This window comes from Anguilla rostrata, chromosome 4 (assembly GCF_018555375.3).
Source record: "Anguilla rostrata isolate EN2019 chromosome 4, ASM1855537v3, whole genome shotgun sequence".
Lineage (NCBI taxonomy): Eukaryota > Metazoa > Chordata > Actinopteri > Anguilliformes > Anguillidae > Anguilla > Anguilla rostrata.
The window spans coordinates 26,879,044-26,894,574 of NC_057936.1; the positions used below are offsets into that span (position 1 = coordinate 26,879,044).

The following is a 15,531-nucleotide window of genomic DNA, read 5'->3' on the forward strand; positions in this document are numbered from 1 at the left end:
CGAGCCCCAGCCGCGTGCATGCACGCCCCGCTCTGACTCCTCTGTGGCTGTTCCATGGTTAACGCGGCGCCGTGTCTGTGGCTGTATGTTAAACGCATGCAGTTCCTATCATTGCTACAGTGCTCATCGGCCTGCTCTGCACCGGCGGCTACCTGGTCTGGCGCAACTGGCGGCGGAAGAACACCAAGAGCATGAACTTCGACAACCCCGTGTACCGCAAGACCACCGAGGAGGAGGACGACGAGATCCACATCGGGCGGACGGAGCACATCGGCCACGTGTACCCTGCAGTGAGTGGCCAGCCCTTCATCGCCCTGCCCCTCGGGGGCGGGATCTCCGATCCGGGGTCTCACTGGTACTCCACCCAGCCCATGCTCCCCAGCACTAAGTGAGGCGGGGCCATCGGGGGGAGGGAGGGAGGGGGGTGCAGCTGGTGTGTGGGTCCTATTGGCTCCTGGGGCCTGCGGGGTACAGGGTCAGCCACTCAGGCGCATTCACACGCCGAACTCGCCGTCAGGCTCCGCCCCTCCACAAGGTGAACACATCACAGTCTGTCCAGTTATATTTCTAACAGCTCACCTGGATTGATTTTTTTTTAAATCTACCTTTTTGAAGGACACAGTACTGGTTGTGCAATGTGAAGGAAGTCACAGTGGTATTCACCTGTGCTGTGTTATTTTGGCTTTGAAATCATAAGGGACTTCTATGGCCTTGAGATATTTTTACTTACACGTTTTAATTAGGGCCACTTCTCAAATGATGAACATAACATGATCAGCACCTTAGATAGTGGGACAATCTGTACGGATTTTGGATATTCATTCATTATATGTTTGTATATTTATTTCAGCATGGTGAAATCTGTGTGTTTACATGTTTTTGTAAAGCGTTGTTTCCGAGGCGATATAAAGGGAATTGAGTGGGGAAGGGAACCTGCTAGCATGGTGTCGCCCACTGCGCGTGGGATGGAGCAGTGCAGGGCGCTGTGATGTCACAGCCTCTTTAGGGACCCCGGCGCGAAAGTGAAGGTCAGAGAGGCAGGTGCGTGCGGGCCGGGAGCCTGCGGTCGACGACTGGCGCTCAGCGGGCGGTGAGAGCGCGGGAGAGTACGCCGAGCCGAGCCGCGCTCGCGTCCCTGTTCCTCGCGTTATCCGCACGTCCGTCCCGGACGCGCTGACGCCCCGCGGCGGCGTGCATTCACTCCGGTAACACGATTCAGCGCCGCGCTATCAGTGCTTAAAATGACAAGCGGGATCAGCCCCATCTAGATAATTGGGCTCCGCCCCCTTCTCTCCCCTGCCCTTTCTCTCGCTCTTTCTCTCGCTCTGTCTGTCTTTCTCCTCCCCTTCCTCCCCCCCTCTCGCTCTCTCTCTCTCCCCCTCCCTCTCTTTCTCTTTGTTTCCCCGGCGCTCCTTGTTAACGTGGTTTTATCTGCTCTCCGCAGCGCGTGGCGCTCAGTATGGAGGACGACGGATTCCCCTGAGGAGCGCGTTGTGGTCCCGACCCCTCCTTCCTGCTGTCAGGGGAGACCGGCTGAGAGAGCTGGGGGATGCATGCTCGCTCGTAGAGACCCCATGAGGAGGGGGGGGGGGGTGTCCTCCACCCTCCTTAGGTTAAACAGCGGCCCACCACCTCCTTTATAAACAAGCTGTTTTTACTTACCGTACTACCACCGCCTCTACTACTGTACTACCAACACGACTACTACTCCCGCTCCTACTCCCCGCTAGCAGTAGCCGAGAAAGCTGCTTAATGGTGACTAACCTCATTGCTCATCAGTGCACATGTACATAGAGCCTGAATTCCTCAAGTACCACTGCAGTACCTTGCGAGGGATATCGGCTGTGTTTGTTATTTGTTTTTGCTTATTTATTGTGTTGTCGGTAGTGTAAATACGATCCGGGCCGTGCCACCGATGTGCACGTGGCACCTTTATGGGCACTGGAAGGTGGGGTGAGGGTGGGTAGTGCCGGAGGGCAGCGCTACAGGGGAGCAGCAGGGCCAAACTCTAGGGACAGGATTATGGGAACTCTGCTCTACTGGCATCAGAGGAATACAATAGTTAATGATGAGGGTATGTTTTTTTATCCAGGAAGACCTGAAGCCTCTTTTGTAGTGTACTGAATCCCACAGCCTGGTCTGCCTGATTACTTAAATTGCAGCACAATGTCCACCCCACACACAAGACTGAGGATAGCAGATAGCAAAGAGACTTGGTGTCATATATTGCTTGGTAAGGGACCGTAAGAGAAATTGAATGCTGTCAAGACAGCAAACTGGCTTTTTTGTCCACATCTCGCTCTTGAAGTTCTAACGTGAGTAAACCTAACTGTGCAAGATGGAGATCTAATGTAATTTGAGAATAAACTGAACGGAGAGCAGTCAAAATCATCAACTATTGGGTGTGCGAGTGCAACATGCTTCCAGCTATTTTGGTTCTTATTCAATAAGCAATTCTTGATCCACGTTTTCCAGCTAACCCTGTTGTCTAGATGTCTTCCATCTTGACAGGAATCGGGTGAAGCTTAGAATAGAAAACATTTTATTATGGTTGTGTTGTTTTGACTGAGGGAAGGTGCCGTACAGTAGTAGACATTCATTTTTACACAGAGAGCTGCTTTTCAACCAGCATGGTTCTTGAATACTTCTTAAGAGAACAAAGAGTCTTCCATGCATTTCGAGTCTCTGTTCCTGTGCTCTCCACAAATCAGTCACAGGCCGGATGAGAATCCACAATACAACGCTTTCTCGTTTAAGCAGTTTTGTTACATGAGGAAAGAAGAATATTTATTTTTATGGTTGTACAATTTCATCTTTGTATTTGTAAGTACAGTGCATATATATTTCTACATGTTGTAGCAAATGTACTTTTTCTTGTCTACTGAAGGTGGCAGAGATAGAAAACGATAGTTTCCTGGTTTTTGTACTTGAACCCTAGCAGTCACAGTCCTTCAGCCCCCGGAGCCCGCAGCTCAGAAAGGCTCATGGGTAAATTCTGATGTGAGCGGCAGAGGAAGCACAGCTCTGTTTTATCATCCTTCTGTTACTGTGGCCTGCAGCTAAATGTTGAGTAGATTGATCTTTCAGTTTTTGTTGTTGTTTTTTGCTTATACTTAATGAATCTACTTATTCTTAACCTACTTATTCTCAGAGGAATGTGTGTATATAAATATATATATTTACAGAAAACGCACACATACATACACACACACAGAAATACTGTTGTTATGGTACAGTATATGGTACGTGGTGCTGAATTGCCCAGCAGCTGATTAGTTGATGCATTGCTACCATTGATTAAGGCTTTCCTCTCTCGGTTGGAAGTGTCTGCTTGCTGGTGATGCCAGGGCTTGTCATATGGGGGGGGGTGTCTGCTTTGGTAAGTCTGGATTTGTATGGGCAGATCCAATCACAGCACACAGCCCTCACATGGAAAGTGGTTAATTTTCTCAGAGCTTACAGACTTTCCCCCTTAATTTGATCTGCTTAATGTGTGTGCAGTTGAGCTGTCTTTCCATTCACTCCTGCGCCTGCCGTCTGTCCAGACCCTCCTCGGGACCCCCCTTTGGCTGCAGTGCTGGCGCACCACCGCGTGTGGTGGCCTGGAGGTCCTGCTGGCTTTCAGCTGTAAGCAGTAGTGATTAAGCCTGCTAGCGAGAGGGTAACATCTGGACATGTGATTGCCTGCCCTGCTTAACCTGTCAGAGTGCTCTGTTTGTGGGGGGATCTTCTGTCTGGCACACCTTCCCCAGCCTTAGGCTCTGTGACGCACTGTGTACAGTGACGTACACAGGTGGCTCCTCTTCTGAGACTCCAAACATAACCCCAGTGTCAGATGTTCCATTTGTTTTTCACTGCAGTGGCTGATTGGGGTTAGGGGAATGGGGCACTTAATTTTTCTGTTGTTGATGCATGACTGTGGGCCGCACTTAATTAGGCCTTAATTTCTGGCCTGATACAAATTCTCTGAGGCAGCTGATGACCTGCAGTGGAGGTCCTTTCTTTTCCTGGTCTTGGTTCAACAGGGAGACAGCACTCCACAAGCCACAGGGTCAGACTTCTTCAGTCCAGAAAAAAAAAAAATCTGAATTTGTCTTTTTGGCCAGTATTCCTCACACAGGGTATCGTGAGTCCCACAAGTCACCATACAATAGTGCTTTAGTAACACAACTGTTCAAATCTGTGCTTGGTTTTTACGCGTCCGTTCTTCGACTTGTTGTGCGCATGAAACGATCAGCTCATTACCGGCTAGTTCTCCTGGACAGGAGTCTGTAGACCTGCGTATGCTCCTTTATTTGTGTGGTAGGGGGCGGATAAATGTAGTGGCTTGGTAACAGTGGCATGCCATGAGAACGCCCAAGGCCATAGTGGATGCGCTTGACTGATTTGAAGAGCAGTTTATAATGAAACACTTAATGTGTGTTTTTTTTTTTTTTTACTGCGTACATCATTATAGTGACATCATAAACAGAAGGAGCCTTGAATGGTTCTTCAGTCACAGAAGGCTTTGGGCATGTTTCTCAGTCCATGGCCACTGCTACGCCAACCTACCATAGACATCTAGCCACTAACCATCCTTTCGATCTCTTATTCTATGCATTATAAATGGTGATTCTTGCTCAAATTGAATAGGAATTCATCAGTGCTGCTCCATCATCCTCCATTGCGACTAACCGTAGATCTTCGTGCTTCACCATGCTTTAATTCCCATCGCTGTGCACACTTTTGTTTTGAAAGGGCTATCTTTTCAAACGGCTAACACTCAAACAACAGGAGGACAAAAAGAAACCTGCGTGACCTTTTTTCCCCCTGCAGAGTTGTGGTTGTCTCTTCTCCTGCTGTGAAAGACCCAGTGTTTTACTGTGAAAGGACCCTTGTGATTATACATGACCGTATCTGTTTTTGTCCAGTGATTTTCTAGCTGGTTGTCCTGGTTTTGTGACTGTCACCCTCCTCCATATCTAGTTCATATTAATTGATGTGTATTACTTGAAAACAAGGATCAGGCTCCTCTTTTGTACCTGTCAATGTAAATGGGATTTAGGGAGGGTTACTAGGGTGGGTCAACTACTAAAGGGGTTGGGGTTTGATCATTTTCACAAGGAAGGATCAAGTATTTTGGATTACGTTCATTCCACAGCCATACTGAAAACATTTTGTATGCCGTTTGTTGCACAAACTTTTCAAAATGCCTTCTGCACTGTGTAAATGAGAACTTGGAAGGGGAAGAGGGTGATTGTTGCAGTCAAATAGTTTGGTTTTGAATCATGATTTGTAAATATGTTTTCATACTGGAAAACTTTTGATAATGTTTTAAACATTTCTGTAAAAACGATGTGTATATAAGTCTCCAGAAAAGAGTGTAGACCATATATGAATTTATTTGTACACAAAAGCACTGGATTTCTTTACTACTTGATTGTAACTAAAATTAATAATCTGCCAAAGTGTTTTTATTCTTTTTTCTGTAAGGTATAATTTTGTTTTGCTTTTTAACAGTCAAATGTTGCAGAAGGTAGGGTTGTCATAATGTATTTTATTGTTTAATAGATTTGGTTGTTTTTAAAGAGGGGTTATCATTTAATTTATTGGTGCCTTGTTTGTGTTAATGTACATTTTCCTGTATTTGTTTTTTGGTGTATGTGTCTGTAGGTGGGTTGGGAAAAGGGAGGGGAATTATACTTAGCAACTTCTGTACTTACATTGAATATCTGTACTGTATGCCAAAATGGTCACACTCACGTTTCTATCAAATCAAGCTGTTCATAAATATCTCTATATATTGATATATTAAATTTGTAAAAATCACATAATTTCCTCGTTTTTCTTCAAGGAAAGAAATATTTCCGCGAATATCCTGAATTTTCCTATCTCTGTACCTGTTGTTTAATGTGCTTTCTAGTGGATTTGCCCAATGCTGGCAATGCTGAATGCGTGGATCGGATGAAGACAGGGAGAGGTACAGCCCCGTACAGGTGCCGTTCCCGCCAAAAAGCTGTGATGCCTCCCCAACAGCATGTGCCGCCATTGTTCCGCTGCCTGTGTTTAACATGCGGACCCACGCCCTCACTGTTTGTGTAATTGCCTAGATAAGAGAGAGTGCTCTGGACCACTTTGTCCTCCATTTTAATCATAGTCTTTGAAGCTTTGAAAAGCATGTCTGTCTGGAAGGAGTAATGAATAAGAGATAGTTCTTGATCCTGTTACTGTGATAATTATTTCAACGCAACTGTTTCAAGTGTTTTCTAGTGTTTTGAGGGAGGCAGCCACTGTGTTGAGGAGAAGCCGAACAAGTCCAAAATTTCACAGGGTCTGCAGGAGACGTCCTCCACCTGTCAGACACGTCCAACACCACGGCACTGCGCACTGCGGGTGGGGCACAGTTCCCTAAACCCATTACAGCCGCGGGAACTAAATAGAGCGGTCCTCAAACTGCATATTAATCTTGTTGGCACCCTTGTCCATGAAGGATTAATTTCTCATTTGTTTTCGTTTTTTTAAGTTGCCATCCACGCGAGCGCTGGGGTGAGAAAGGCGGTTTTGGCGTAACAGCTGGGTCTGTGTTATGAGGGATGACATAATCTTCTCTCTCTACGTGGAAGTGCGTGTTCCCAGTCATTAAAGCGGACTTCCCGCCGCCGCCGCGAACACTTTAATCGGGAAGAGAGGGAGCGAGGAGACGATCAGCTAAAAGCCATTATGAGTTCATTAGTCTTAAAATTCCCCATATAATGAGAAGAGCGTTTTTTTTCCGTCGGCGGACGAGGCGCAGACAGGGCAGAGAAGGTATCTGCAATTCAAATGAGGCAGGGGATTAGTCGCCCGACGACTGCACGCTCGTCTGCAGGCTTTCGTCTGCGGAGACTGAGCGCGTATGGGACCCCCTGCACATTCGCGCTAGCGCTTCCGATGGGTGCCATTTCTTCTCTAATTGGGGTACAACACATTAGGGCTGCCGGTGATTCTCTCCAGGCCCACGGCTTGCTTTTAAATCCCTTCTTTAAGTTGCAGTCGCGAAGCGCGGTTGGCTGTGGCTGTTCTCCTGTAGCAGGGGGCTTTAAGAGAGACGAGGGTCTTTGAGCAGGCTCTGTCCCTCGGCATGGATGTGCATCTGCTGTAAGGTTTGTAAGCATGAGACATCCCCAGGGAGCCTTTAGCAGGCACTCGTTCTGAGGTTTAATTTGAAAGGCTGTGCTGTTTGTAGAGCTGGGCATTGTACCGGAATGAAAGCAGGCCGGTATTAGTATTCAGAAAACACACATCACCGGCAGCAGCATCATCCGCTGAGCTTAAGAGCAGGCAACGCAGAACTGGGTGCACTCTTTGGATTATGAAATTAATGAAGATCTCTTAATTTAGTCTAGAAACAGCGGTTTTAGAATTTGAAACAGGAAAACAAAATGCATTTTAATGAATTTCGTTAATATTCATGTGTTCTTATTCACATAACTGCTGGGACTAGCTTTATTACCTATAATGGAATTAATAAAACCAGCAGTACCCAGGGGGAAAGGCACACGGTAAATCCTTGCATATAGCACACTGATTTAGGTGCCATGCAGACTATGCCATGAAGACTTGTCCGGAGTAACAGTGCCATCTGCAGGGTATATTTTTAAGTGCATAAAATACTGTAGAATAGCAGTTAAATTAATACGGGTAGTCGAGGACACACAGAGGTTTTTAGATCATTAGTTAAATGCGTACTAAAAAGCAACAATAAAAGAAATGCTTGTTATGCATTTCAGTTTCCAATCCTAATGCAATGGCTAATTTGCAATCCTACAAACTCATCTCCATGTTGAATTTAAAGTATCAATACATACTGTAAATGGCCTTAGCAGAAAAAGCAATGCTAGATGGCTTTATTTCAAATGGAACATTATATAACGGTGGAGCAGAAAATATGCCACTAAAAATGAGCAACCTCACCCAGAGACATGGCCCTTCAGTACGATCTTCAGGGTGCAGAACATGCAGGGTGCACATAGCAACATTCTGCAGTTTACATACCTTTGATCATGGCTTTGTATTGGAGGAAAAAAATAATTTCCTCATATTTAACATCTTAAATCATTTATTTTCAAGTACAGCAAATTATCAGATTATTACAATTATGAATGATAATAATACCATTTTTAAAATGATTTATCATGTTTTATATTGTTAAGAAGTTATATACAGTGTATTATATGACATTCTTTAATATTATATAATTAAACATATTATATTGCTTTAGTATTTTAATTGTTGAATGTAACAAACATCAGCATCATAACAGGAAGCCAGTTTTTCCTACACTATACTTCAGACCGATTACAGGTAAACATGTTTGTTTTTTTGTTTTTGATTTTCTTGCGAAGGCAATGAGCATTGGACACTGTATGTGTAGCTGGAAGCTCAACCCTGAATATTCAATATGTACTGCTTCATATGCCTGTACCATCAATAATACACATTACTTCCCATAAACTTTATACAAATGCAGCCAGCGGCAGCCCACATATGTGTATAATGATGACCGTTTTCTGGGTATTAGGGTCAGTAATTTTATATGGTCTATGGGTCAGTATCACTTCTGGTGTGTACATGTTAAAAGATCAATGATTTCCAAGTGCCTGAACCCAAATAATCCCAGTAATCCAAAATTGATTGTTATCCTGAATTTAAATAGATGTTGAAAATGAATTTGCTGAGGAAGGTAGATGAGTTTGGTTCTTGGATGTTGGAGTTGCACCAGTAAGTTCTGGGAAGAGGCGATTCCAAAGAATTGGAGGGGGTTGACATGACCGCAAGGGGGCAGAACACTCCACAGGATGCGTTTGACTGCTACATAATAGAGCAATGATGATATGAAGAACGTAGAAAGGATCCCAGGATGTGACTAATGTCCCATAAGACGACCCTTGTCAAAATTTGCTGAGAATCACACGTAATGAATTACACGACTATGGACAATGCAATGTGTTGCAAAGCTTTTTCAATTGCTAATGCTTATACAGCAATTCTCATATTCATGTAATATTCCCTACTGTATGCCCTGAGCATGCCTGTAAACGTGTGCACTGCACTGTATGTGGTAAGGGGAAAATTAGATTTTTTAAACTTACTTAGTGCAGCCCTGCAGAATATTACAATTTTCCTCCAAAACATAAGGAATGGGGCATTCATTTCATAAGTAAGACTGCAGAGATGGTGTTCATTGTTTTACTGTTAGTGTTATGTCCTGTGAAATATAAGGCATTTCAGAATATAGCACAAGTTTTGAGATAACAGCACATAATAACAATACAAATACTTAGGACACTATTTTTAATAATAATAAAAAATAAAAACAAATCACTGCATGCCTTTAAAGCATTGAAATGAAATTCCTCACTACCAAGTCTCAAACAGATGCAAAGTTAACTGTTTATTTTTTCAAACAATTAAAATTTCATAACTCCATTTGATAATATAAATGTAATATTTAGCAGACAAGTACATCATTTAGGGCAGAGTTCATGTTTGAACTGCTCAGTTCAGGTAGAAAGTGATGATATTGTACTCTTACATATCCTTTGCAATTCAGTCCTCTCAGGGCCTCAGAAGAGGAGAGTATCATCTACAAGGAAGACAAAACATCTAAAAATTTACCAGGATTCATTCGTTTTGTGTAATCTTGAGAGTGGTTTGCAATGTTTTTGCACAAACATCCATTCCAGGCTAGATATGGTTATCTGTATAAAAAAAAGCTACTTAAACAAATGCAATACCTCTCTTCCAAGCACGCTGGTTAAACTCAAACTTGCTGCAAAGAACCATTCTCTAAACATGTATAATTCCAACAAATAGTTGATATATTGACCTACAGCATAAGTCTTTAAATATATTTATGTTATATTGAAAAAATATATAATATTAAATAAATATATTTTTAAAATGAGTCAAAAGCTAATTATATATGATTGTAAAACATTTTTCAATATGCACAATTGGTGCATGGTTCTTCCCCCCAGGTCCAGTTGCATACAGGCAGAAATGGCAACAAACCTGATCTCATCTCAAACTGACACAGACCTGACTAATGGGCTTTGTATGGAGTTGCCATGGTTGCATGTTCCAGCACAACGCTGATTGTTTCTTGGAATAAAGTCCCATGTCAGGGTAAACGTGCTGTATTATTGTCTGCCACCTGGTGGATTTTCTCTGGAAGCGCTATGTTAGTGGGGGGAAATGAGTGTCCCTTTCCTCTGCTCCTCAAACGTTATTTTGCTCATTACAGATCTGTCCACAGCTGGACAGGCCGAGTGTCAGGTTGGCAAAGTCCTGTCACAGCTGCACTGTTCGCTTAGTGTGGGCTCAGATAGCCATAACAACGGTGACCCTTTTCATTCCCTCCCCTGTTTACCTGCTCTTCACTTCCTCTCACACCACTCATCCAAGACCAATGACTCCTCCACAGTGCTCAATGCGGGAGGCTCATGTCCACAAACACATTCCTATTCTTCCAATCGCCCGCATCACTGAAGAGAAGGAATAAGGACGCCTGTAATGGAATGTCAATTAGCATCTAGCTAACATTCTTTGTGCATTCCTAACAATGTGTTGCATAATATGGCGAGGAACCACAAGCACACAGACACAGATAATATATCAGAGAGGAGAGAGGCAGTAAGCTATGTGCATATACTGTATCACTTGAAATGCAGTCAAGGCAACAGTTAACAGGCAGCAGAGTAGAGTAACTGTAAACATCTCCGTTCCTCCTCCTCAATGGTCAGGAATCCATTCTATCCAACATGGACAGATTTTCTAGCAAAAATACTGTTGAGTTAATTCTGCTGGACCAGAAGAGTCAGTTTTGGAACAGCAAGACTGAATGTGTCTGAAGAGATATACACTCTGTCAGTAGAATACTGGTATATTAACTTATTTATGCCTTACATGCCTTCAAGCCTCCTCAGCTATCTGCTGTACAACCTTCATATTGGAGAACCACGGGGTCATGAGTGTCCACTCTCAGGTCACAGACATGGAGGATACGCAAGGGAAGGATACAGGCAAAGAGAAACTGAATAAAACAAAGTGCAGTACTAAAAGAAACCAAACAAATACAGTGTCTAATGTGCAACTCAGAAAAATCCAGATGGTACGCATAAAATAACTGTGAACCTATAAACTTGATGAAGAGAGTGGTAAAAAAAGAAAAGCAAACTGATTATGATTATGTGTGATAGAGTGTAGGAGGTACTGAAGATGTGCGTGGGAATATTTCACACTGAACATGGAAAGCAGGGACCATGTCAGCGTGCCTAGATTCGCTTAATGTGGGACGATCACCCACCATGTTCCTCCTCCTGTATTTTGATTGGTAGACGAGAGTACTCTTCTTATTGAGCATCGTCCGCATGCAAAATATGCATACAGAATGTCCGCTGATATTTGAAATATTTCCCCCCCCCCTTTTTTTTTTTCATCAAGATTGCAACGGCTGCGTCGGATCCCAGCCGAAAGTTGTGATCTGGTCAATGGAGCCTTTGTTGTCCGGGGGAACAGAGAGGGGCTGTTGGCTCAGAGGGGCCTGGGGGTGTCGGAGGCCCCCTCGCTAGCACGGGCCTTCAGAAGGTCTGCTAGCTCCAAGTGGGAGGCCTGCACAGCCACCTCCAGAGCACTGTGGCCTTCCTGTGAGAGACAGAGAACGCAGCGCAGAGTCAGCGCACTGTCACAGGGGAGGGGGGGGGGGGGGCGAGCAGGCGAGCAGGCTAATATTTGTCTGCGGATTACATGTGACTCCGAGAGAGAGAGACAGAGAGCAAGGCAAAGACCTGATCCAAGCACTCCACCCCCATAACAGATATAATACCTTCTAAGAGGAATTAGTAAATCTGACCCACAGAATGGAAGTTATTAACGAATAATAATTCCTACACGACCTCACTGTCATACTGATTTGACTTTGTGAAAGCATTTTGATCCGTAAATGTTGGGGAATTGGCTTCTTGTGAATATGCACATTTCAAATCCCCTTTTGCTGTAATTACTTAGGACATACAGCAGATGGCAGTGCCATGTAATTAATTAAAATTGGTCGATGGCCTCGCATTACATGGTATTTGAGTATGTTATTAGCATCCACAACTTATCCACGACATAATTTAACCATGAATAAACAAGCGCAATGTGAGAAAGTGCAATCCTGTTTATCAAGCTAATCTGACCGCTGGTTCTGAGTGGGTATCAGTGGAATATGGGCCACTCCTAACATAGGGATTGATCTCATATGTTTGTGTGAGCGAGTATTGCAGTGTGCCCATGAGCGTGTACACATGTCTGTGAGAACGCGTGTTGTGCACATGTGTGAGAACGTGTGTTGTGCACATATGTGTGAGAGCGTGTGTTGTGCACATGTCTGTGAGAACGCGTGTTGTGCTCATATGTGTGAGAGCGTGTGTTGTGTACATATGTGTGAGAGCGTGTGTTGTGCACATTTGTGTGAGAGCGCGTGTTGTGCTCATATGTGTGAGAGCGCGTGTTGTGCACAAACGTGTGAGAGCGTGTGTTGTGCGCGTGCGCTGCTCACCCTGTCCGTCAGGCTGAGGTGGCAGTCGGGCCGCTCCAGGAGCAGGCGGGCGATCTCGGCGTGGCCGTGCTCGCAGGCGCACATCAGCGCGGTGGAGCCGTCGTGGTCCTGCGTGTTCACCTCGGCTCCACACGCCAGCAGGAGACGCACCATCGCCACGCGCCCGTGACTCACCGCCAGCATGAGAGCCGTCTGTCCAGCCTGCCGCGCAGAGAGAGTGAGGGCAGGGAGGAGGTGAGAAAGCAGGAGAGCACGGGAGGAGATCATTCACATCAAACTGTAACTGAAGTAGAAAATGACAGGAGTACAGGGGGGAGGAAGAAGGAAGGCTAGAAATGTATAGAAGAGAATAAGAGAGGAGTGCTGGGCAGAGAAGAATAGAGAAGGATGTGACAGCAAAGAAAAGATTATGAAAGAGGTGGAGAGAAGAATGAGAGTGCAGGGGAGGGGGGAGTGGTCATGGGGAAATTCATAACTTAATCTTTCATGGACACCACCACAGCGGGGGGTTCTCCTCCATGCATGGGCACACCCGTCAGCACAGGCGTGATGAAATCCTCTCTCTCTGACAGCATTCGCTTCGCATTCCGTATATAAGGTCAGTCTTGCCACTACATACACCGCTGTAGCCTCATTTCACTGCATTTATGTCAGCTTTTTCAAATCAAGCACAAATGTCTCTATTCAAGTGTATATACTGTATACTATCTACAAATGTAAGTACACCGCACACAATATTAGCCAATACTACAGCTTGAAATATCTGCTGTTAAAAAAGAAGGTAGACTCTGCAGTTGTCAGTACCTGACTGGCAATGAGAGAGTGGTCTGTACCTGACTAGCAGTGTGAGAGAGTGGTCTGTACCTGACTAGCAGTGTGAGAGAGTGGTCTGTACCTGACTGGCAGGGTGAGAGTGGTTTGTACCTGACTAGCCCGGGCATTCACATTCCCCTGCCTCAGCAGCTGCAGTGCCACCTCCAGGTCCTCTGGGCCTTCAGCTGTGGTCAGAGAGGCCAGCATGATGGCTGTGTAGCCAGCCTTGTTCTGGATGTCCACTTCACACAGGCCTAGGATAGCAAACACAGCCCATCATCAAGCTTTCATTATTGAAACCATCCATCAGCACTCGGCATAGACTGTTATGAGAGCGCATGCCCTAAGGTATGACATTAATGAGTAAACGCCAGCATATGTTTCCCAGTGTCATTAATGGAGCCTTGGGGAAAAAAAAACATTTAATGTAAATTTCTATTATTATAATAAACATGACCTCACAGGAAGTGAGGTAAGGACGAGCTGTGCCGTACCAGTGTCCAGGAGCAGTTTGACGATGGAGAAGTTGGAGTGGGACACGCTGTAGTGCAGCGCGGTGTTGCCGTTGCCGTCGGCCAGGTTGACCAGGAAGCGGAGGAGCGTGGGCGTGGCGGCCCCCACCTCCTTCAGGTACAGCGTCACCGTGTCCACCAGCGAGTCCTTCTGGCTGGAAATGCGGAACCACTCCTGGTAGAGCGTCGTCAGAGCCTCCCTCTGCGGGGAGAGGCAGGCGAGCGGTCACTAAACATGCCCACAAAGATATCAACGGACAATGATTGGTTCCCTACTGCACTGAGAGTACATCTTTACTAGTCCATGACCAACTTAGATGCATACACTCCACCAACATACACTCCACCTCTCAAAGCCAGTCACTGTGCCAAAAAAGCATAAAGTGAATCTGTACTTACAGATTGATGCTTAGTAATATATAGTTCCATTTGATTTTCAAGTACAGTATTTGTTTGTATATGTTCTCTACCCAGAGTATCATCATACAGTTTTCCATTTATTTTACTAATCTTGTTGTTGTTCATTTTTGAGGCGGAAAACTTACCATCTCTTTGTCAGGAGCTGCAATCTCAGCCTGGCGATCTTTAATGAAATGGCATGCCGACATGAAGCCTTGGTCTACTGTTTCCCTGAGAACACAATACACCATATAAATATAGAATATAAAAACACAATAATCTTACGCTTTTAAGCATTATAAACACGCATTTGTCTGTTATATTGCAAAAATTCTGCACCATGCAAACCATTTTAAAAATACAAAGAAAATTGCAGCTTAGAGTTTCCTGAACTGACAATAATGTGAGCAGTCTGTAATCATGGTGCATCTATTTAAACATTGCCATACAATATCCAAGCTAAGGCACACTGTTTTTGTAGTGCTTCTGAAATGTTGTGGCAGGGTTGCATTTTCACTGTCTACAGCGATGGGATAACATTACACATCCCCAGAGATTCTACAGATCAGACATCCCTTTGGCTCACACATTCAGGGTCTCGTCTCCTCATATACTAAAACGTTAGCAGACGCCTGTTGATACCGGCTTTCAGGCTGAGAAACGCTTTGAACAAAGAGCAGAACCGCGTCCATCTCGTATCACTGGCTCCTGGCAGGGGAGAGCCTCTGAGGCATTCTCAGTCTGCTCTTGGAGTGTGCCAAGATCAAACACGCTCTTCACACTTGGCTGTGCCGGACTAACGGCAGATAAACAATGCGCTCCTAAATTCCCCTGCCTCCTCCTCGCCTCACCCGCTCGGCTGCTCCTCCTGCAGGTCGCCGCTGATCTCCGGGGCCGCGGCGTCACAGTCAGGCTCCGCTGCGCAGGCCCCCTCGCACGCGGGCTCCTCTGAGGTCACCACCTCGGCCACGCCCATGTCCTCCTCCTTCTCCTCGGGCTCCGAGCTGTCCTCAGCATTGTCCTCCTCGCTGGAATCCTCGCTGGACGTCGTCTCATAGCTGGATGCACAAGAAAATAATAAATAAATGATGAAAGGAAAGCCTTATGGGCTTTTTCTGCCGATGTGCTGTGGATGAGAAGTGGAAGGCGCAGTGTGAGATTCCTCTCACGCTGAGCTAGGCCGCAGAATGCCGCTCTTCCTGGATGTTTATAAATGTTTGCACCACAGAACCAGCTCAACCCCAC

At 45.2% G+C, this 15,531-nt stretch overlaps 2 protein-coding genes across 20 annotated transcripts in view; one reads left to right on the forward strand and one right to left on the reverse strand.

Annotated features, from left to right (window-relative positions):
* lrp8 (low density lipoprotein receptor-related protein 8, apolipoprotein e receptor) overlaps positions 1-5,813 on the forward strand; it is a 118,586-nt gene extending 112,773 nt beyond the window's left edge. Inside the window, exons 18-19 of one of the 4 annotated variants that reach the window (XM_064331873.1) lie at positions 103-290; positions 1,445-5,813. In XM_064331873.1, the coding sequence (XP_064187943.1) occupies positions 103-290; positions 1,445-1,483 (227 nt within the window). In that variant the 3' untranslated portion in view covers positions 1,484-5,813. Of the gene's footprint in view, positions 1-102 lie in introns of all 4 variants that reach the window. The other 3 variants (XM_064331874.1, XM_064331871.1, XM_064331872.1) reach the window with 3 other exon arrangements.
* A 3,586-nt stretch (positions 5,814-9,399) lies between these two features.
* Positions 9,400-15,531, reverse strand: part of kank4 (KN motif and ankyrin repeat domains 4) — a 41,025-nt gene continuing 34,893 nt past the window's right edge. For 8 of the 16 annotated variants that reach the window (XM_064331875.1, XM_064331877.1, XM_064331881.1 and 5 more), the window contains 6 exons: positions 15,138-15,344; positions 14,433-14,517; positions 13,870-14,089; positions 13,487-13,629; positions 12,563-12,763; positions 9,400-11,664 (listed from right to left, as the gene is read on the reverse strand). In XM_064331875.1, the coding sequence (XP_064187945.1) occupies positions 11,554-11,664; positions 12,563-12,763; positions 13,487-13,629; positions 13,870-14,089; positions 14,433-14,517; positions 15,138-15,344 (967 nt within the window). In that variant the 3' untranslated portion in view covers positions 9,400-11,553. The remainder of the gene's footprint in view (positions 11,665-12,562; positions 12,764-13,486; positions 13,630-13,869; positions 14,090-14,432; positions 14,518-15,137; positions 15,345-15,531) is intronic. The other 8 variants (XR_010329532.1, XR_010329531.1, XR_010329530.1 and 5 more) reach the window with 8 other exon arrangements.